The sequence below is a fragment of the Musa acuminata genome, chromosome BXJ3-6 (genome assembly GCF_036884655.1).
Source record: "Musa acuminata AAA Group cultivar baxijiao chromosome BXJ3-6, Cavendish_Baxijiao_AAA, whole genome shotgun sequence".
Classification (NCBI taxonomy): domain Eukaryota; kingdom Viridiplantae; phylum Streptophyta; class Magnoliopsida; order Zingiberales; family Musaceae; genus Musa; species Musa acuminata.
In genome coordinates, this window is record NC_088354.1 from 213,112 (window position 1) to 229,083 (window position 15,972).

The window sequence follows — 15,972 nt, forward strand, 5'->3', positions numbered from 1 at the left end:
AATCTATCGAGATGTCAAAATATCAGTAAAAAAGAAGAAAATTAGCTGATAAATGAATACATGAATAAATTTGTGGCACAAAATCTAGGTTCGAACAATTACATACAATAGGGTTTAAAAAAATAACATTAATATATATATATATATATATATATATATATATATATATATATATATATATATATATATATATATATATATATATATATATATATATATCGTCTTCGCTCTCCTTCGACAAATGTGGAGAGGACAAAAATTTGAAATTTGACCGCTAGCCAATGGTAGCGCATTTGACTTTATATCAAAAGGTTGCATGTTGAATTCATATCGGATTCAATCCTAAATACTTGTAATATTTTCTTTTTGTTCCACTTGTGATTGGAGCTAATCGGATGTGGGATTAATCGGGATACTTCAATTTTTCCTTCTTAAGAGCTTCACATTTTTGTCAAGGCTCAATATAACCGAGATCAAAACTCTAGTATGATATATGTGAGATATAGCTCAGTGGTGATTCCATGTTGTGACTGAATCATCCGACTACATCCACGAGTAGTCTTTTCCTACTCGAACCCTTTCACTATGCTGAAATACTACGTCGGCTCTAATACAAAATGTCACGACTCGGGCCTGATAAATTAACTGGTCTATTAACTTTGTTTAGCTCAAATCATAGTCTTGTCAACTTTCAATACGAGTAAAATTACATTCAGAAAACTTATAGATAACCTGAATTATTCTTTTTTAATCAAATCTAATCTATAGCATACAGCAGTGTACTTGCTGGCAATAAACTTTCTTCAGTGAAACTTAATCTTGAGTGGGGTTAGTTGATTCCCAACATTGTGCAACATTAGTATTGGAGTTATTCATCACAACATTGATCTCTAATCTTCCTCCGCTATATATTAGTTGTATCTGAGCTTCCTACTTTACAAAGCCACCATCTTTGATGCTAAACAAACAGGTGGCTGCAGTCTGTGGGCAAAGGCATCCATGGAAGCCACCTTCTTCATTTTAGTAGGTAAAAGCAGTTAACCTTACCTGTCTTTCCCACCCGATGAACAGCTTCCTTGAAGCTTCCTACAGTTTCTTGCACTTAGCTGATTGGACTCGGAAAATAAATATTTCATCTTATTTAATGTCAGTTTTCAGAATTATATACCCTCAGCAACCTTTTTTGTTTTCTTTTCAAGGACATATAACTGCTTTGTTGATAAATTTTGCTGTTAATCTCGAGTTTTGGTAAATTGAGAGCTATGTCATGATGTCTTTAGAACTAAATTTGGCACAACAGGATAAATTTCTAGCATGCTTCTTAACCCTCATGTTAGAAACCTAGTGGATTCAGGTACATGTTGCATGAAACTCCACACACTCATCAGGCTTGATTGAATTTTTATGAGACTCACATCGTGACATCCAAGTTGATGCTAATTTAATGATTTAGTTTGAGGAGTCATTACATCCAAATGCGAGCTTACTCAACGCACTTGATCAGTGTCATAGGAAACATATATATTATCATGATAGAGTATGAAAGCTTAGATTAGGTATATAAAACACTAAGTGATAGACAGAGTAGTATCAGCATGAATATGAATGTTAGCTAGATATATAATTCATCATGTAGGATTCATGACAAAGGAGGTGAGTTGAACATTAAAAGTTCTCTTAGTTGCCCAATGAAGAAAAAAAAGGCTTTTTCATTAAGTTCATGAACCTGAAACACTGGTCCAAAGTGTTTATTCATTTATTTTATGAGCCTTGAAGTATTTTTTTGTTCATCATCTCGACCCAGTCTGATAACTTATTAATTTGATGAGTATGAAACACTAATTCAAAGCACTTGCATCCATATTAATGAAAATAGACTTATTTAACAATCTGCCCCACTTATGGTTAACATATTGAACTTTACACTCAGCCATCTTTTCTGGTTTGGGTACCTCATCATGCCCATTAATAAATCCCCCTTGACATGATTTGTCACAACTTGATCTGAGGAGATATCTTAATAACATTATGAATCTGAACTAAGTGCTTAGGCCAAAGTTAATAACGATAAACTTATGTAGCTCTATATACCAATTTGATTGAGCTGTTGTATGTGATGTAGATCTAAACATGCGGCATCACATTCTTTTATCCTGCTATAAATGCTCCTCATCTTCATGGCTCCACCTAAACATCACTTGAAGTCCTCATAAGAACAGCCATGTCTTCTCTTGGAGCCAGCTATGCTTACATCCATGAACTGAGGAAACGCTGCAAGGAAATGGAGAGGAAGAAGACAGATGGTGGTGTGGCCACAGAGGAGAAGAGCTCCAAGGGAAGAGTTCATCCTAGTGACACCCCTTCACCAGTGTGTAGTGAAGAAGGAGGTGAAGGTAATTGTTGGAGAAGCTCGTTCACCAAATAAATCCCCAAAAAAGAAAGATGATGAATTATTGGGTGTTGATGGGGGGCTTGTTTTACATTTAGACAATGCTATGTCCACATATATATATATATATTTTGCCTTCCAATGTTCCAAGTCTCTTTAGTAGGGAAATGTGGGAGGAATAATCATCCAATTGTTTTCTTTTTCTCTACCTAGATACGACAGAAATAGATGTTGCTTTCATTATTAACATAGTCAGGTTCATAGCCATATGGAAGTTTTTTTAATGAATATTTTTCTTCTATCATATCAAATTGCACAAAAGATACAAGCTCAACAATGGATGGTAATATTATGGAATAGTCACATTTATGGCCAACTAAGGATCATAATATTTTAAGGATGGTAATATGTATCCTAGAGATTATCCAAGCTCAACAATGAAGACAACAACAATTGAAGTTTGTATGCGGGTTCCAATTTTACTTATTGGGTTCATCTTTGGTAAGAATGATCTCCCAGCGGATTGTTAGGGTTAACAAGTATTTTAAAAATAAATTTATTTGGAGGATAAAAAATTTAAATTTTATGAAAAGAAATTTTTGTGAATCAGAGTTTAGTTGTCTTGTAAATATCTAATATATCCCAACGTCTTAACAAGACATCATGAAAAAAAAAAAGAAGAAAAACCCTAGGTGGTGATAATTTTATACTGATAATTTTGAGCTTTTATCTATCAGATTATTTTAATGTCCCTCAGACAACTTTTTGCTCGTGTCAATCGATCCTGTTGCCCAAGTGCAAGAATTCTGGCATCTTGATACTGAATTTGCTCCATTTTTTTTTCTTTTGTTTTCTTCTATTTCCGTTCTTTGGGTTGTAGACTTTGTGCTCTAATTTTGAGTTGGATTTCCTATAGTCTGAAAAGCTATTGCTCTTCTTCGTTCATTATCAGCCATATTTTTGCTCATCTGGCTTTCAGAATCTGGTTGGAGCAAGCAAGTTCTTTTATGGATGTCACCTTTGGCATGGATTGACGACCTCCAAGTACAAGCATTCCTCTGATCTGATCACCAGGCCTACTCAATCGTGTTCCTCGATGAACATGAGATAAAAGTAACTTGGCCTGCTTACAAAGTACAAGCTTCCAAGTTCAAGCTTCCTCTTGGTAACTCAAACATAGACAGGAGTAGCTTTAAGAGGATACCAGCTACTCCTAGAGTCCTTAACTTTCTGCTTAGAACTTCATAGAACACATTTTCTCATTTCGGACAGACTTGCAGCTTTAAATATTTCCCTAGTTCATCAATTTTGGTGCTGCAGAATATGAGACTGAATCCATCCATAATAGATCGTATCTTCTTTTCTTGTCAATTTGCTTGAGAGTTTTGGAACTACTTTCAGATCCATTTGAATGAAATTTTAATTTCATTGGAGCTTTAAAATATTTTTATTTAGATAGAGTACAAATCATATCGGTTTTTCTTGTTACGAGTTAAACAAAGTTGAAGGTTTATTATGATAAATTTATATATATATATATCTTATTATGATGATGGATTGTGGTCTGAAATCCATCTAATTAATTTGTATGCATAAATATTTTATCTAATGATTTTATACATCTAAAATAATAAAAAAAATTGGTCTAATAATTTTATCTAAAATATTCTATCCAATTTATTGAGAATATTAACTTAAGTCACTAAAAACTTCCATCTGCGAATTCTCTCTCCACCGCTTGCTCGTAGGGTTTCGAGGTTTTTTGCTTTTCAGGCGCAGTCGGAGAGGAAGGGAATACGGTGTTGGTGACGGTTTGTGTCTTCGGACAAGAGGAGGAGACCGATGAAGAGGTTACCGGCATTCTCTCTCTTCTCCAAAACCCTCTGCTTCATCTATCGACCGCGTCCCGCGGATGCTCTACTTTCCTCCTCCTCCTCTTACTCCGTCGCCGCTACCGGAAGCGGAGCTCTTCAGCCCAGCTTCATGGCCGAATACCTCGTCACGTCATGTGGCTTCTCCCCGGAGAATGCGGCCAAGGCCTCGAATCTCCTCGGCGGCATCGCGTCCCGCCGGCAGCCCGACTCCGTCCTTGGCTTTCTCAAAAGCCACGGTTTCGACGACACCCATGTGAAAGAGCTGCTGTCTGGGAACCCCCGGTGGCTTCTCCTCGACGTGGAGACGACCCTGGCCGCCAAGTTCCGAACTCTCCAGGAGTTAGGCTTCTCACAGTCCGACATCACCCACCTCCTCGTGGCCAATCCCTCCGCAATCAACTATCGCGTCCGCACCGTGGTGCACAAGATCCAGTTTTGGCAGGGACTCATAGGATCCAACGACCTCCTCATAAAGCTCTTTAAGACCCACCAGTGGATTCTCGGGTCTAGCATCGAGAAGAAGATCCAGCCAAACATCGAGATGCTACGGAGCTGTGGATTCACGGGTGAAAAGCTTAGAACGATCCTGAGGTACCAGCCCACGTTGGTAACCCTGAGGGCGGAAACCTTGAGGGCTTTGATCAGTCGTGCCGAGGGATTCGGAGTAGCCCGCACCTCGGGGAGGTTCCACTGGATTCTGTGGACGCTCTCCAATGTTAGCGTGGAGAGATTCAATGCGCAAAAGAAGCTATTCGGGGCCTTCGGGTGGTCAGAGGCCGACTTCCTCGACGCATTCAGAAAGACTCCTGGTTTCTTGGCATGTTCCCTGAAGAATCTGAAGATGAAAATGGAATTCTTCGTGAATGAGGCTGGATATGCTCCGTCTTATATCGCCCTCCGGCCTGTGCTTTTGACATTTAGTTTCGAGAAAAGGTTGATCCCAAGATATCAGCTCATGGCAGCCCTGAAGTCCAGGGGGCTGTGCGCTGGTCATCCCAAATCGCTCACATATATGCTGTGTCCAGAGAAGAAGTTCTTGGAAAGGTATGTCATCATCTACAAGAAGCAGTTTCCGGAGCTCATTGAATTGTACAGTGCGAGAAAATAGTAGTTCTGGATTAGCTAGCTGTAGGTTTTGGCTCCTGCAATCCATGGTTTCTGGTTCCAGCCTTTTACTCTCTGCTTAACTTGATCTGCAGTTTGAGACTTATTAGTAATATGATTTATGTCATTTGCTTCCTTTTTTTCTGGTGCATTAAGAGGAATGTAGCTGCATACATGTAGAAAGAAAGGAAAGCAATATGAAGTGGAACACAATGACTTCTTGTAGCATGTTGATTTGGTCAATTGTTTCCTGATAATTACCTGCATGGGAAAAATCAGCGACTGTAGGAATTGATACTGTTGTCCCATTCTTTTTTTTAACCAACTTCTGGGAACACATTTGGCAGACGTGTGCGCTTGTGTGTGTGTGTGTGTGTGTCGTAGTGACTATGAAACTGAAACAAATTCTTTGTTTGATCTATGGCTCTCCTTGATGTGCATTGAAGTAGATGCTTTGCTTATGTTGTAGCTGATATCATTATGTTATCATGAAGAATTTTGAGATGATGGTTTCAAAGGTCACATTACTATTACACTATGGAGTTATGGTTGCATCGTTTTTTTCTCCTTTGATGAAAAATTGGTGCTTTTGATCGATTTTGACATGATACGTCGAATCTGCACGGATGTTGTCTAAGATTGATTTAATTTTGGTCGATTTCTCAGCTGAATCAGCTAGAATCAGTTGAAAATACTTGAGTTTATTGATTTTAGGGTGAATTTTACACTACTTGATGACCTCAAACTCAAAGGGAAGAAAAAAGAAAGACGGAAGGAGAAGAAGAAAGAAAAGAGGAAAGTTGAGATGGTGAAAAGATAAAAGAAAAAAGAGAAAACTGTGATTGTGATTCTAAATCAGAGGGAACATTGCTTTTGCTTTGCTTGCTATTCACTGCATCCATCCACTGCATTTGTTGTTTGCTACTACATCCATCGGGTAGAATAGATGGAGGATTACAGGCAAAAGGAAGAGGACAGAAGTAACCCATAACCTAATATGAACTGTTCCTGCTCCTTATATTTATTAAGTTTCAGCCAATGATTTTGACACTTTGGAAAATTGTGAACTAGTGATTGCATAGTGTCCATAATCATGTATACATGGCAGAAGCACTTCTCGTTGTTTCGTCGGCATCGGTATAGAATAGGCAGCATGTTTGGTTGGTCCAATCCGATCAATAAAAGAAAATATTTCACAGGTTTGTGGCTTGTGTTCGTGAGCCCTCTTCCCCTTACATGCAAGCATGAACGATTGTTGTTGTCCGCTGTCCATTGCTCTGTCATTGATTTCAGGTACGCTTCCTCCTCTTTCTTTTCATATTCTGCTTCATCCTCTTCCTTCTTTTTTCTTTCTCGACGGTCTCATCTTCTTTCTTCCTCTTTCTCCTCCCTACTCTTAATACATGGCTTTCTCTTCTTCTTCATCCGACTTCCTCCTTCATCCACTTTCATTTGTTTCTTCGTTTTTGAGGCTCCTTACATACCGGTTGATAATGTGTCAGTATATTGGTATCTCAATGTATGGATTGGTATGTATCGATCTGGGCAGAGACTGATAAGTTACTTATCGGTAAGAGAATAAACGCTGGTGCACTGCATGCTTCAGATGTAGAAGTGCTCGACAACTTGAGTTTTCACTTGCTGCTCAGTTTCTGCTATCGTTAGCGGTGTAAGGTAAGTTTGTGTATGTTAACACTACCCTGTATACCACTGAAAAGCTCATTTTACACAGAATTGTGTTATATTGACTCTTTGGGGGAAATGTTAGTTTAAAATTTGCTGAATTTGGCTCATATAAAATGCATTAACAGTTAAAAAATGACAGCATGAGTTGATGATTGTATAGATGTGAGCAATAAGATGCTAAAATGGATCCTAATTCTACCTAATAACTGGATCAAAAATGAAAGTTTCAATTAACTGGATTAATTCGTTGATTAAAATGATCTAAAAATTGTATCCAAATGGACGAAATCGATGAATCTTATCCTTCCTGGAATAGATAATCCTCAAGGGGCAAAAGCAAGATCAAATCGGATCATACAACACATGAACCCAAATCCTCATGGAACGATATGAGTTAAACATTGTGGATCTTGAGATGATTACGACATATGATTAGAAATTTATCCATAATTATTTAAAACATAAATATAATATATGTTAAAATTTTATTAATTGGATCCGTGGCGCAATGGTAGCGCGTCTGACTCCAGATCAGAAGGTTGCGTGTTCGATTCACGTCGGGTTCAATTTTACAAATTTGAAATATTTTTTTTTTGTTGCATTTGTGAATGGAGCACTGAACGGCCCCACAAGTGGACCCTATCCGATTCTTAAGCTCCTTTTCCTTTTTCTAGACCTTGTGATTGGATTAAGCGACGGACCCACTAGTGGACCCCATCGATCTTAGCTCCCTTTCCTTCTGTGAGAAATACTTGTTAATGATTTATATAACACTAATTTTAGCCTAATTTCAATCTATAGAGATGTCAAAATATCAGTAAAAAAGAAGAAAAGTAGCTGATAAATGAATACATGAATAAATTTGTGGCACAAACTCTTGTCTCGTCACAGAACCATCGTATAGTTGTAATAAGATTCACCCTCTAAATACATTTTATGAGGTTCGAATAATTACATACAATAGGGTTTTAAAAAATAACATTAATCTAAAAATACACACACAACTATATATATATATATAGACACGCCTGCGTACACACATACAAACCTCATCCAAATCCCCTTTCTCTGTCCCAATTCTCCGTCCGCGATACATCGTCGTCGCTTTCCTTCGACAAATGCGGAGAGAAGACAAAGATTTGGAATTCGACCGCTGGCCAATTCGAAGCCCCATTTGGTTTGGCTCCCCCCTTTCCTCCTTCCTCCCTTTTCTTGCTCCGAATTAAATCTTCTTATGTGACGTTTGTTGTCTGAAACGACGATTCTCTTTGGTATCATGCATTTGATTCGTCTACACGAGGAGGATTGTGGTTTGAATTAAATGAGTACTGTGGGTTATCTACTTGTTTTCATGATAAAGGGGAATGACAAAGAAAGTCTGACAAAAATGCCAACCATGACATGAATCCCAACACATTATTATGTTCAGCTGAAGTTTCATTGGACTTAGCCAGTGTAATTCTTTCATTAATTTGTTTAATGTTTATAAGGAGCAACATACAGTTGGATGACGTGTAAAATGTATCCAAATTGTGAAATTGGAGCTATAATTTATCCCGTTGCACTACACATTCGATGACCTAGAAGTGGCAGAAAATGAAATATAACTTTTACATGGCAGTTTTAATACTTAGATGCAAGTGTTGGGAATCTCATTAGTTATTGGAATCGACAAGACACTTTATATGATCCACAAGTCCAATAATAATAATGACCAAACACATTTATCAACTAGTCATAAATGAGAGACTTTTCAGATATTTAAAATTATTTTAAATTGTTTTTGATGATGAAAGAAAGCATTAAGTATACTTTTTATAAAAAATAAAGGATTGGTGTCCCTTTTCTGGCCTATCAATGCCATTAAGGGATAGACATTAAGTTCCATAAGACATATATTAGAAGACACCAGTTGTTTCTTAATAAATTAATCTAAGGAATCCAATATGTGAATTAATCAAAGGCTTATTCTTGGACAACTATGACTAGAGCTAAGTTTATTTCGTTGCATGTCCAATATAAATCCATTGTTTTGCTTACAACAAGAGCATTTCAAATCTGTATGTTTATGAGTTTTCTAATCTATTGTTCCCAATATTATTTTTTAAAACTACATAGAAAGAAAAGAAAAGTGGTGGATAAAAATGTAATATTTACATGGTAATTTTAACTTTTAGATACAAGTGCACTTCGAGCCAGTATGCCTTTGCATTTTATAATTATTCTTTTTGAATATTGTTCTTCAACACTACTTTGAAAGAAAACATAAGAAGGTGCTACAAAGGTGCATACACAGACTTCTTGTATCTGTGCTGCAGGAAGTACTCGTGACACTTGTTCTATGGCACAAAAAGTGCTGTTGGTTTCTCTGGTACTTGAGTGACACACTAAACTCAGCTCTAGTAGATCATGCGTACAATGTGATCTAACATGCTGTTGTTCCTTTTTTCATGCTTTTTGTAAACTTGTTATGTCCAAGGTTGTATTACTCCTTTCTGTTCAAGAACATGTGAAAAATGCTGATTATTTCAGTGTTTTGACTTTTGTTTCATGTCTCAACATGCTTTGTAATTAATCTTTAATTATTTGTTACATATGCTGTTGCTTACTGATGGGGTCAAGGATTTCAAATAACGTTTGTGATTGAAACTGAGGATTTGAAATAATGTTTGTGACTGAAACTGAACAGATAGAATTGTAAGGCAACAGAGATTCTCTGATGAACTCTATCTCAACGAATGGCTGTTATAATATTTTGGTCTTTGTTATATACATATTTACATGAATATTTCCTGTGAAATTTAGTTTTGTGGTATAAAGCACTATTATCAGCATGGTTTCTTTATTGTTTATCTATATCTATAATGTTTCATGTTGTGTTTTACTTGGACTGCTCATTCAGTTCTGTTAATTCCCTGCTTTTCAGTTTTGTTTCTATCCTCTCTCTATATGTGTTTTCCACAAGGAACCAATATTCTTGACCTTACATGCTATTCAATTATAGGCTTTAGGAATTGTTCCTCCATACTGAAACATTAGCATTTTTGTGACAATGGAAAATTTGATTTGTTCTTCTTATTTTTTATATTTCTTGGAGTTTTAAAGTATGACGTTGTTCTGCACGTCAAAGTAAATTGAACGGTGCAATTCTGCAGTTCTGTACTATATGCCCTTAGTTCTGGAAGATGAAGGACTGAAGTAGGTGCAATGGCTTTGATAGCACATCACACACAGGTTCTTAATGCTAAAACCCATGCTGCTAATTTCGTAGCCTTTACATCTCCTTTCATTTTTCTGCACTTTCTTCCTTTAGTTGCTGTCTATGTCATGTTTGCTAATATTCATAATCAATAGAAGACTATAATATAGTATTCTAAGGTTATGCTGTTTTTTGTCAACCTTCAGGGTTCTTTTTCAACACATTCACTGAGTTGTAGTGCATCAAGTAGAAGGGCAAATGTGAGGTCCTCGATTGTTCAGTTGCTGTATAAAACACGTGTTTGTGCCCCTGAAGCATCATTTTCATTTTAGGTAAGACTTCAAAACGAATGTGTTCGAAAGGAATATGACCATTTTTACCATAGTTGTTATTGGCTTTAAAAAACAACAGAGGTAGTTTTTTAAGATAAAGGAATACATGCTATGGATTGTTAATTTTACTAAAGTAATTGTTACTTGTAGGCTTGTTTAATTTAATGTTGCCCAATATCACTATACCCCCTCTTTGCAGCTATGTATGATTGGATCTAGAATCAGGTTCAGAGTACTTTGCTTCCTGGATTTGCAGTGGTACATGTCCTGAATGCTGAAATTTGTTGTTTGGTTTCATTGCTATGGTTACCATGTTATCCAAAATGAATGGTCTAATCCACAAAACTCACCCCCGCAGTTTGAAGAAGGTTAACATGTTCAGTCTTACCTATACAAATAAAGAGGTCATTTCCATTGACTTTACAAACCTAAGTTTAGGACAAAAAGGCAAACTCATCATGGAGATAAGGCCAACCTTTGAAGACATTTTTATTATAACATTTTTCCTCCCACTCTTCAGTATCTTGTTGGGACATTTCTCACTATTCAGTATCTTGTTAGGACATTTCTTAAGCTTAAAAAATCTGGAATTTGAACATTGTCTCTGATTTTTATTCTGCTGTTAGTCTTACATTTACTTTGTTTGCTATAAATGGTGTAGATTGGTAATTGTCTTTGACTCTTTGTTTGGTTAAATATATTGCAGTGTTGTTGAAAATGTTTAGCTTATGATAAAACTTTTGGTGACTTTATGGTGAAAATTTGCAATCAACTGAATGAATGCATTCCTCTTGATGACATCGTGATACAGTATTGAATGTGGAAGAGTACTGCCAAAGTGATAGTGACCTTTTGTTGCCTTTGTTATGATGACCAGTTGATTTTACAAACTTAGACCATTATAGTTTGGCTGATTGATTTTGCAAGAGGCAAATCATATCTTACAAATGGGTATGGTATAAGATAACAGACATGATAGTATACCTTACATGCTGATATTGGCTGACATGGAGGCCTAACATTTTCAGAACCACATGAATAGATGTTGGTGGATTGCTTTTTATAGTTTTGATTTTTTGGAACCTTTTTATGTGCTTATCTCTCATAAAATTGAATAAGTTTTGATAGAAGGATTTTGTGGCACACATCTTTTTCAAATAATTGGTCTTAGTTAAGGAAAGTTGAGATTGAATTCCAAATACCATTCAGTCAGCTAACACTGCATGGTGCCTTATTTTCTTTTCGTTCAAGAATTTTGACTTCTTTTACTCTTTTGATCGGCTTAGTCAGTTAGTATTTGTTGATAAGATCTATTGCTATGTTTAGATTCCTTGGTCTTACCACTTCAATTGAAGATCCAACCTAACTCCATGAGGTTGACTACGTTGGGCAAATTTCATCATAAAAAACAGGTTATTAAATATATGTGTACTAGCCTTTGGCATATGATTTTTCATCGTAGTCTTTTGGAGGACAATAAAATGAATTTTTTGTCCATTTTTTATGAGTATGTGTTTCTTTAGTAGTTTGGTATCATGAAATTAATTTTAGGTACCCATGAAACAGTTTGTATTAAAGCATATTTTGGTTGTTCAAGGTGTTGGGCGCAGAGCCAACCTCGATTGAAGCTCCGGTCTGTCATCAATTTGATGTTGGGAGATGAGTAGGTTAGGTAGAAGATCCTACAAAACTAAATCAGAGGCATGCCCGACAAAAGTCTTTCCAAAGTAGAGCTGGAGAAATGTAACAGTTGCTTTAAAGGGTTCAAAGGGGTGTTAGGCAAGGTTCGCAATACCGTACCGTATCGGAGTTTCGACCTGGGCTTGGTACCGGTACGGTACGGTATACCGCTCGGTACACCCAGGTGTACCGAGCGGTATATTCAGACGTGCCGAGCACTGTAGCAGTCTGACGGACCGGTACGTACCGCCCGTACCGAAAGTCTGACGGACCGGTAACATATGGTCCGCGTACCGAAAGTCTGACGGACCGGTACGTACCGCCCGTACCGGGCGGTACGGACCGGTACTGCAAACCATGGTGTTAGGTGACTTAGCATACCTAGGACATTTTATATAAAGCTTTTGTAATCATCAATATTAATTGGGAAGTTAATTTGTGGAATTATTAAGCGTTACTCGAACGTGGAGAGTTAACCGAACCATCGGGACATTTCCATTGGCATAGTCGTGCGAACTTGGTATATTATAGTTGTCCATTATGTTGGGCCATGGAGCCAACCTTGATTCAAGCTTGGGTCTATTGTCAGTTTAATCTCGCTAGATGATTGGGTTCAATAGGGGCATATGCAAAATTTAGTCGGGGACATACCAAACAAAAGTCTTTAATGCTTAAGTTAGTAAATCTAGAGAAATATAATGTAGGATTCAGAGGTTTCAAAGAGCACTACCTAGGGCTTTTTAATAAGGGTTTTGATTACCATCAAAATTAAGTGGTTTCGCTGGATTGTTGGGTGTTACTCAGATGTGAGGAGTCACTCAAACCGTTAAGAGATATATGGCAGCTTCATGGCTGGATTTGACCATATTAGAGATACAGGGAGTTTCGTGGCTAGATTCGATCGTATTCGAGATAGAGAATAATTCATTATCATATTCCATTACATCGTTGATAAAGGATACTTTATGGTCATATTCGGCCACGTTGGAGAAATGATGCTTCATGTCGAAGTCGATTGCATCGAGGGCTCGAGATGCATCTTGGCAACATCATCTAGCTTTTTTTATCGTTTTTCTACCACAAGCCACTCCAACTACAAGCTCGACTTACCTTTGTTCTACAATTGAAATACGATTTGCTTTAGTAACAACGTCATATTAATTTTTGATGATTTGACATTTTTGCCCTGATACTTGATCTTTTATGTTTGATTGGGGCCTTCCATATCGTGCACCACTCAAATTAACGAAAAAGCTAAGGATAAGGTAGTGAAGGCCTAACAATGCCTGACCCCTATAAAAGGGAGCCTTAGTTGTATCTGTGCTTCCTACTTTACAAAGCCACCATCTTTGATACTAAACAAACAGGTGGCTGCAGTCTGTGGGCAAAGGCATCCATGGAAGCCACCTTCTTCATTTTAGTAGGTAAAAGCAGTTAACCTTACCTGTCTTCCCCACCCGATGAACAGCTTCCTTGAAGCTTCCTACAGTTTCTTGCACTAAGCTGATTGGACTCAGAAAATAAATATTTCATCTTATTTAATGTCAGTTTTCAGAATTATATACCCTCAGCAACCTTTTTTTTTTCTTTTCAAGGACATATAACTGCTTTGTTGATAAATTTTGCTGTTAATCTCGAGTTTTGGTAAATTGAGAGCTATGTCATGATGTCTTTAGAACTAAATTTGGCACAACAGGATAAATTTCTAGCATGCTTCTTAACCCTAATGTTAGAAACCTAGTGGATTCAGGTACATGTTGCATGAAACTCCACACACTCATCAGGCTTGATTGAATTTTTATGAGACTCACATCGTGACATCCAAGTTGATGCTAATTTAATGATTTAGTTTGAGGAGTCATTACATCCAAATGCGAGCTTACTCAACGCACTTGATCAGTGTCATAGGAAACATATATATTATCATGATAGAGTATGAAAGCTTAGATTAGGTATATAAAACACTAAGTGATAGACAGAGTAGTATCAGCATGAATATGAATGTTAGCTAGATATATAATTCATCGTGTAGGATTCATGACAAAGGAGGTGAGTTGTACATTAAAAGTTGTCTTAGTTGCCCAATGAAGAAAAAAAAGGCTTTTTCATTAAGTTCATGAACCTGAAACAGTGGTCCAAAGTGTTTATTCATTTATTTTATGAGCCTTGAAGTATTTTTTTGTTCATCATCTCGACCCAGTCTGATAACTTATTAATTTGATGAGTATGAAACACTAATTCAAAGCACTTGCATCCATATTAATGAAAATAGACTTATTTAACAATCTGTCCCACTTATGTTTAACATATTGAACTTTACACTCAGCCATCTTTTCTGGTTTGGGTACCTCATCATGCCCATTAATAAATCCCCCTTGATATGATTTGTCACAACTTGATCTGAGGAGATATCTTAATAACATTATGAATCTGAACTAAGTGCTTAGGCCAAAGTTAATAACGATAAACTTATGTAGCTCTATATACCAATTTGATTGAGCTGTTGTATGTGATGTAGATCTAAACATGCGGAATCACATTCTTTTATCCTGCTATAAATGCTCCTCATCTTCATGGCTCCACCTAAACATCACTTGAAGTCCTCATAAGAACAGCCATGTCTTCTCTTGGAGCCAGCTATGCTTACATCCATGAACTGAGGAAACGCTGCAAGGAAATGGAGAGGAAGAAGACAGATGGTGGTGTGGCCACAGAGGAGAAGAGCTCCAAGGGAAGAGTTCATCCTAGTGACACCCCTTCACCAGTGTGTAGTGAAGAAGGAGGTGAAGGTAATTGTTGGAGAAGCTCGTTCACCAAATAAATCCCCAAAAAAGAAAGATGATGAATTATTGGGTGTTGATGGGGGGCTTGTTTTACATTTAGACAATGCTATGTCCACATGTATATATATTTTGCCTTCCAATGTTCCAAGTCTCTTTAGTAGGGAAATGTGGGAGGAATAATCATCCAATTGTTTTCTTTTTCTCTACCTGCATACGACAGAAATAGATGTTGCTTTCACTATTAACAACATAGTTCAGGTTCATAGCCATATGGAAGTTTTTTTAAGGAATAATTTTCTTCTATCATATCAAATTGCACACAAGATCCAATAATAACAACAAAACTATAGTCCCAATCAGCTACATGGATATTTTTGTTGCTGTTGAACTCTATGATTGTAAATTATACATAAAGATACTCCTACACAAACTCGAATATGAGATGTATCAATTGCCCAGCACCTAATATTTACGCCATGGTTTAATTAACATAACACGAGGACATCTCAATAAAGACAAACCATAGAGAAGTTATGATGGAAGTCAAAGAGCATATGTTCATAATTTTGGGTTCATAGAAGGTTTATGATGGAAGCCATGTATCTCAAGTTAACTTTTTTGTGTGTTTACTAGGGTTTTACTACACATATAACGAAACTTTTCTGAATTCTCTCTCTCTCATATGTTTATATAGTACTTTATTTTGGAATTCAGTCTCAAAACCTCCTAAAATTAGATATCATTCTTTCCATTGAATTGGTATGCATGTTGATGATTAAGCCGAAGTTGGTAATATAGGAAGCTCTCACTTGTTTTATTGTCCTTTATATATATATATATATATATATATATATATATATATATAACAATAACAACAATAGAACCGTAAGGGTCTAATACACTACTATCATCAAATCAACATTTT

General features: G+C 36.7%; 1 protein-coding gene, 1 long non-coding RNA gene and 1 other non-coding gene across 6 annotated transcripts; all 3 read left to right on the forward strand.

The window, feature by feature from the left end:
- Positions 1-933: 933 nt before the first annotated feature.
- On the forward strand, positions 934-7,151 carry LOC108951757 (transcription termination factor MTERF8, chloroplastic-like). Of its 3 annotated transcripts, XM_065155307.1 has the most exons (4): positions 934-1,027; positions 2,242-2,393; positions 3,369-5,307; positions 6,567-7,151. In XM_065155307.1, the coding sequence occupies exons 3-4, from the start codon at positions 4,232-4,234 to the stop codon at positions 6,613-6,615; spliced, it is 1,125 nt and encodes a 374-aa protein (XP_065011379.1). In that variant the 5' UTR covers positions 934-1,027; positions 2,242-2,393; positions 3,369-4,231; the 3' UTR covers positions 6,616-7,151. The 3 variants fall into 3 exon arrangements, with proteins under 3 accessions (XP_065011379.1, XP_065011377.1, XP_065011378.1); XM_065155305.1 differs by lacking the exon at positions 6,567-7,151 and having other exon boundaries at positions 3,369-5,592; XM_065155306.1 differs by lacking the exon at positions 6,567-7,151 and having other exon boundaries at positions 951-1,027; positions 2,220-2,393; positions 3,369-5,592.
- Positions 7,152-7,547: 396 nt separating this feature from the next.
- On the forward strand, positions 7,548-7,619 carry TRNAW-CCA (transfer RNA tryptophan (anticodon CCA)). The gene has a single exon. It is a non-coding gene; the product is annotated as a tRNA-Trp (tRNA).
- A 465-nt stretch (positions 7,620-8,084) lies between these two features.
- On the forward strand, positions 8,085-15,316 carry LOC108951758 (uncharacterized). Of its 2 annotated transcripts, XR_010497371.1 has the most exons (5): positions 8,085-8,230; positions 10,209-10,287; positions 10,459-10,584; positions 11,911-13,688; positions 14,902-15,316. It is a non-coding gene; the product is annotated as an uncharacterized LOC108951758 (long non-coding RNA). The 2 variants fall into 2 exon arrangements; XR_010497372.1 differs by lacking the exon at positions 11,911-13,688 and having other exon boundaries at positions 14,783-15,316.
- The last annotated feature ends 656 nt before the right edge of the window (positions 15,317-15,972 follow it).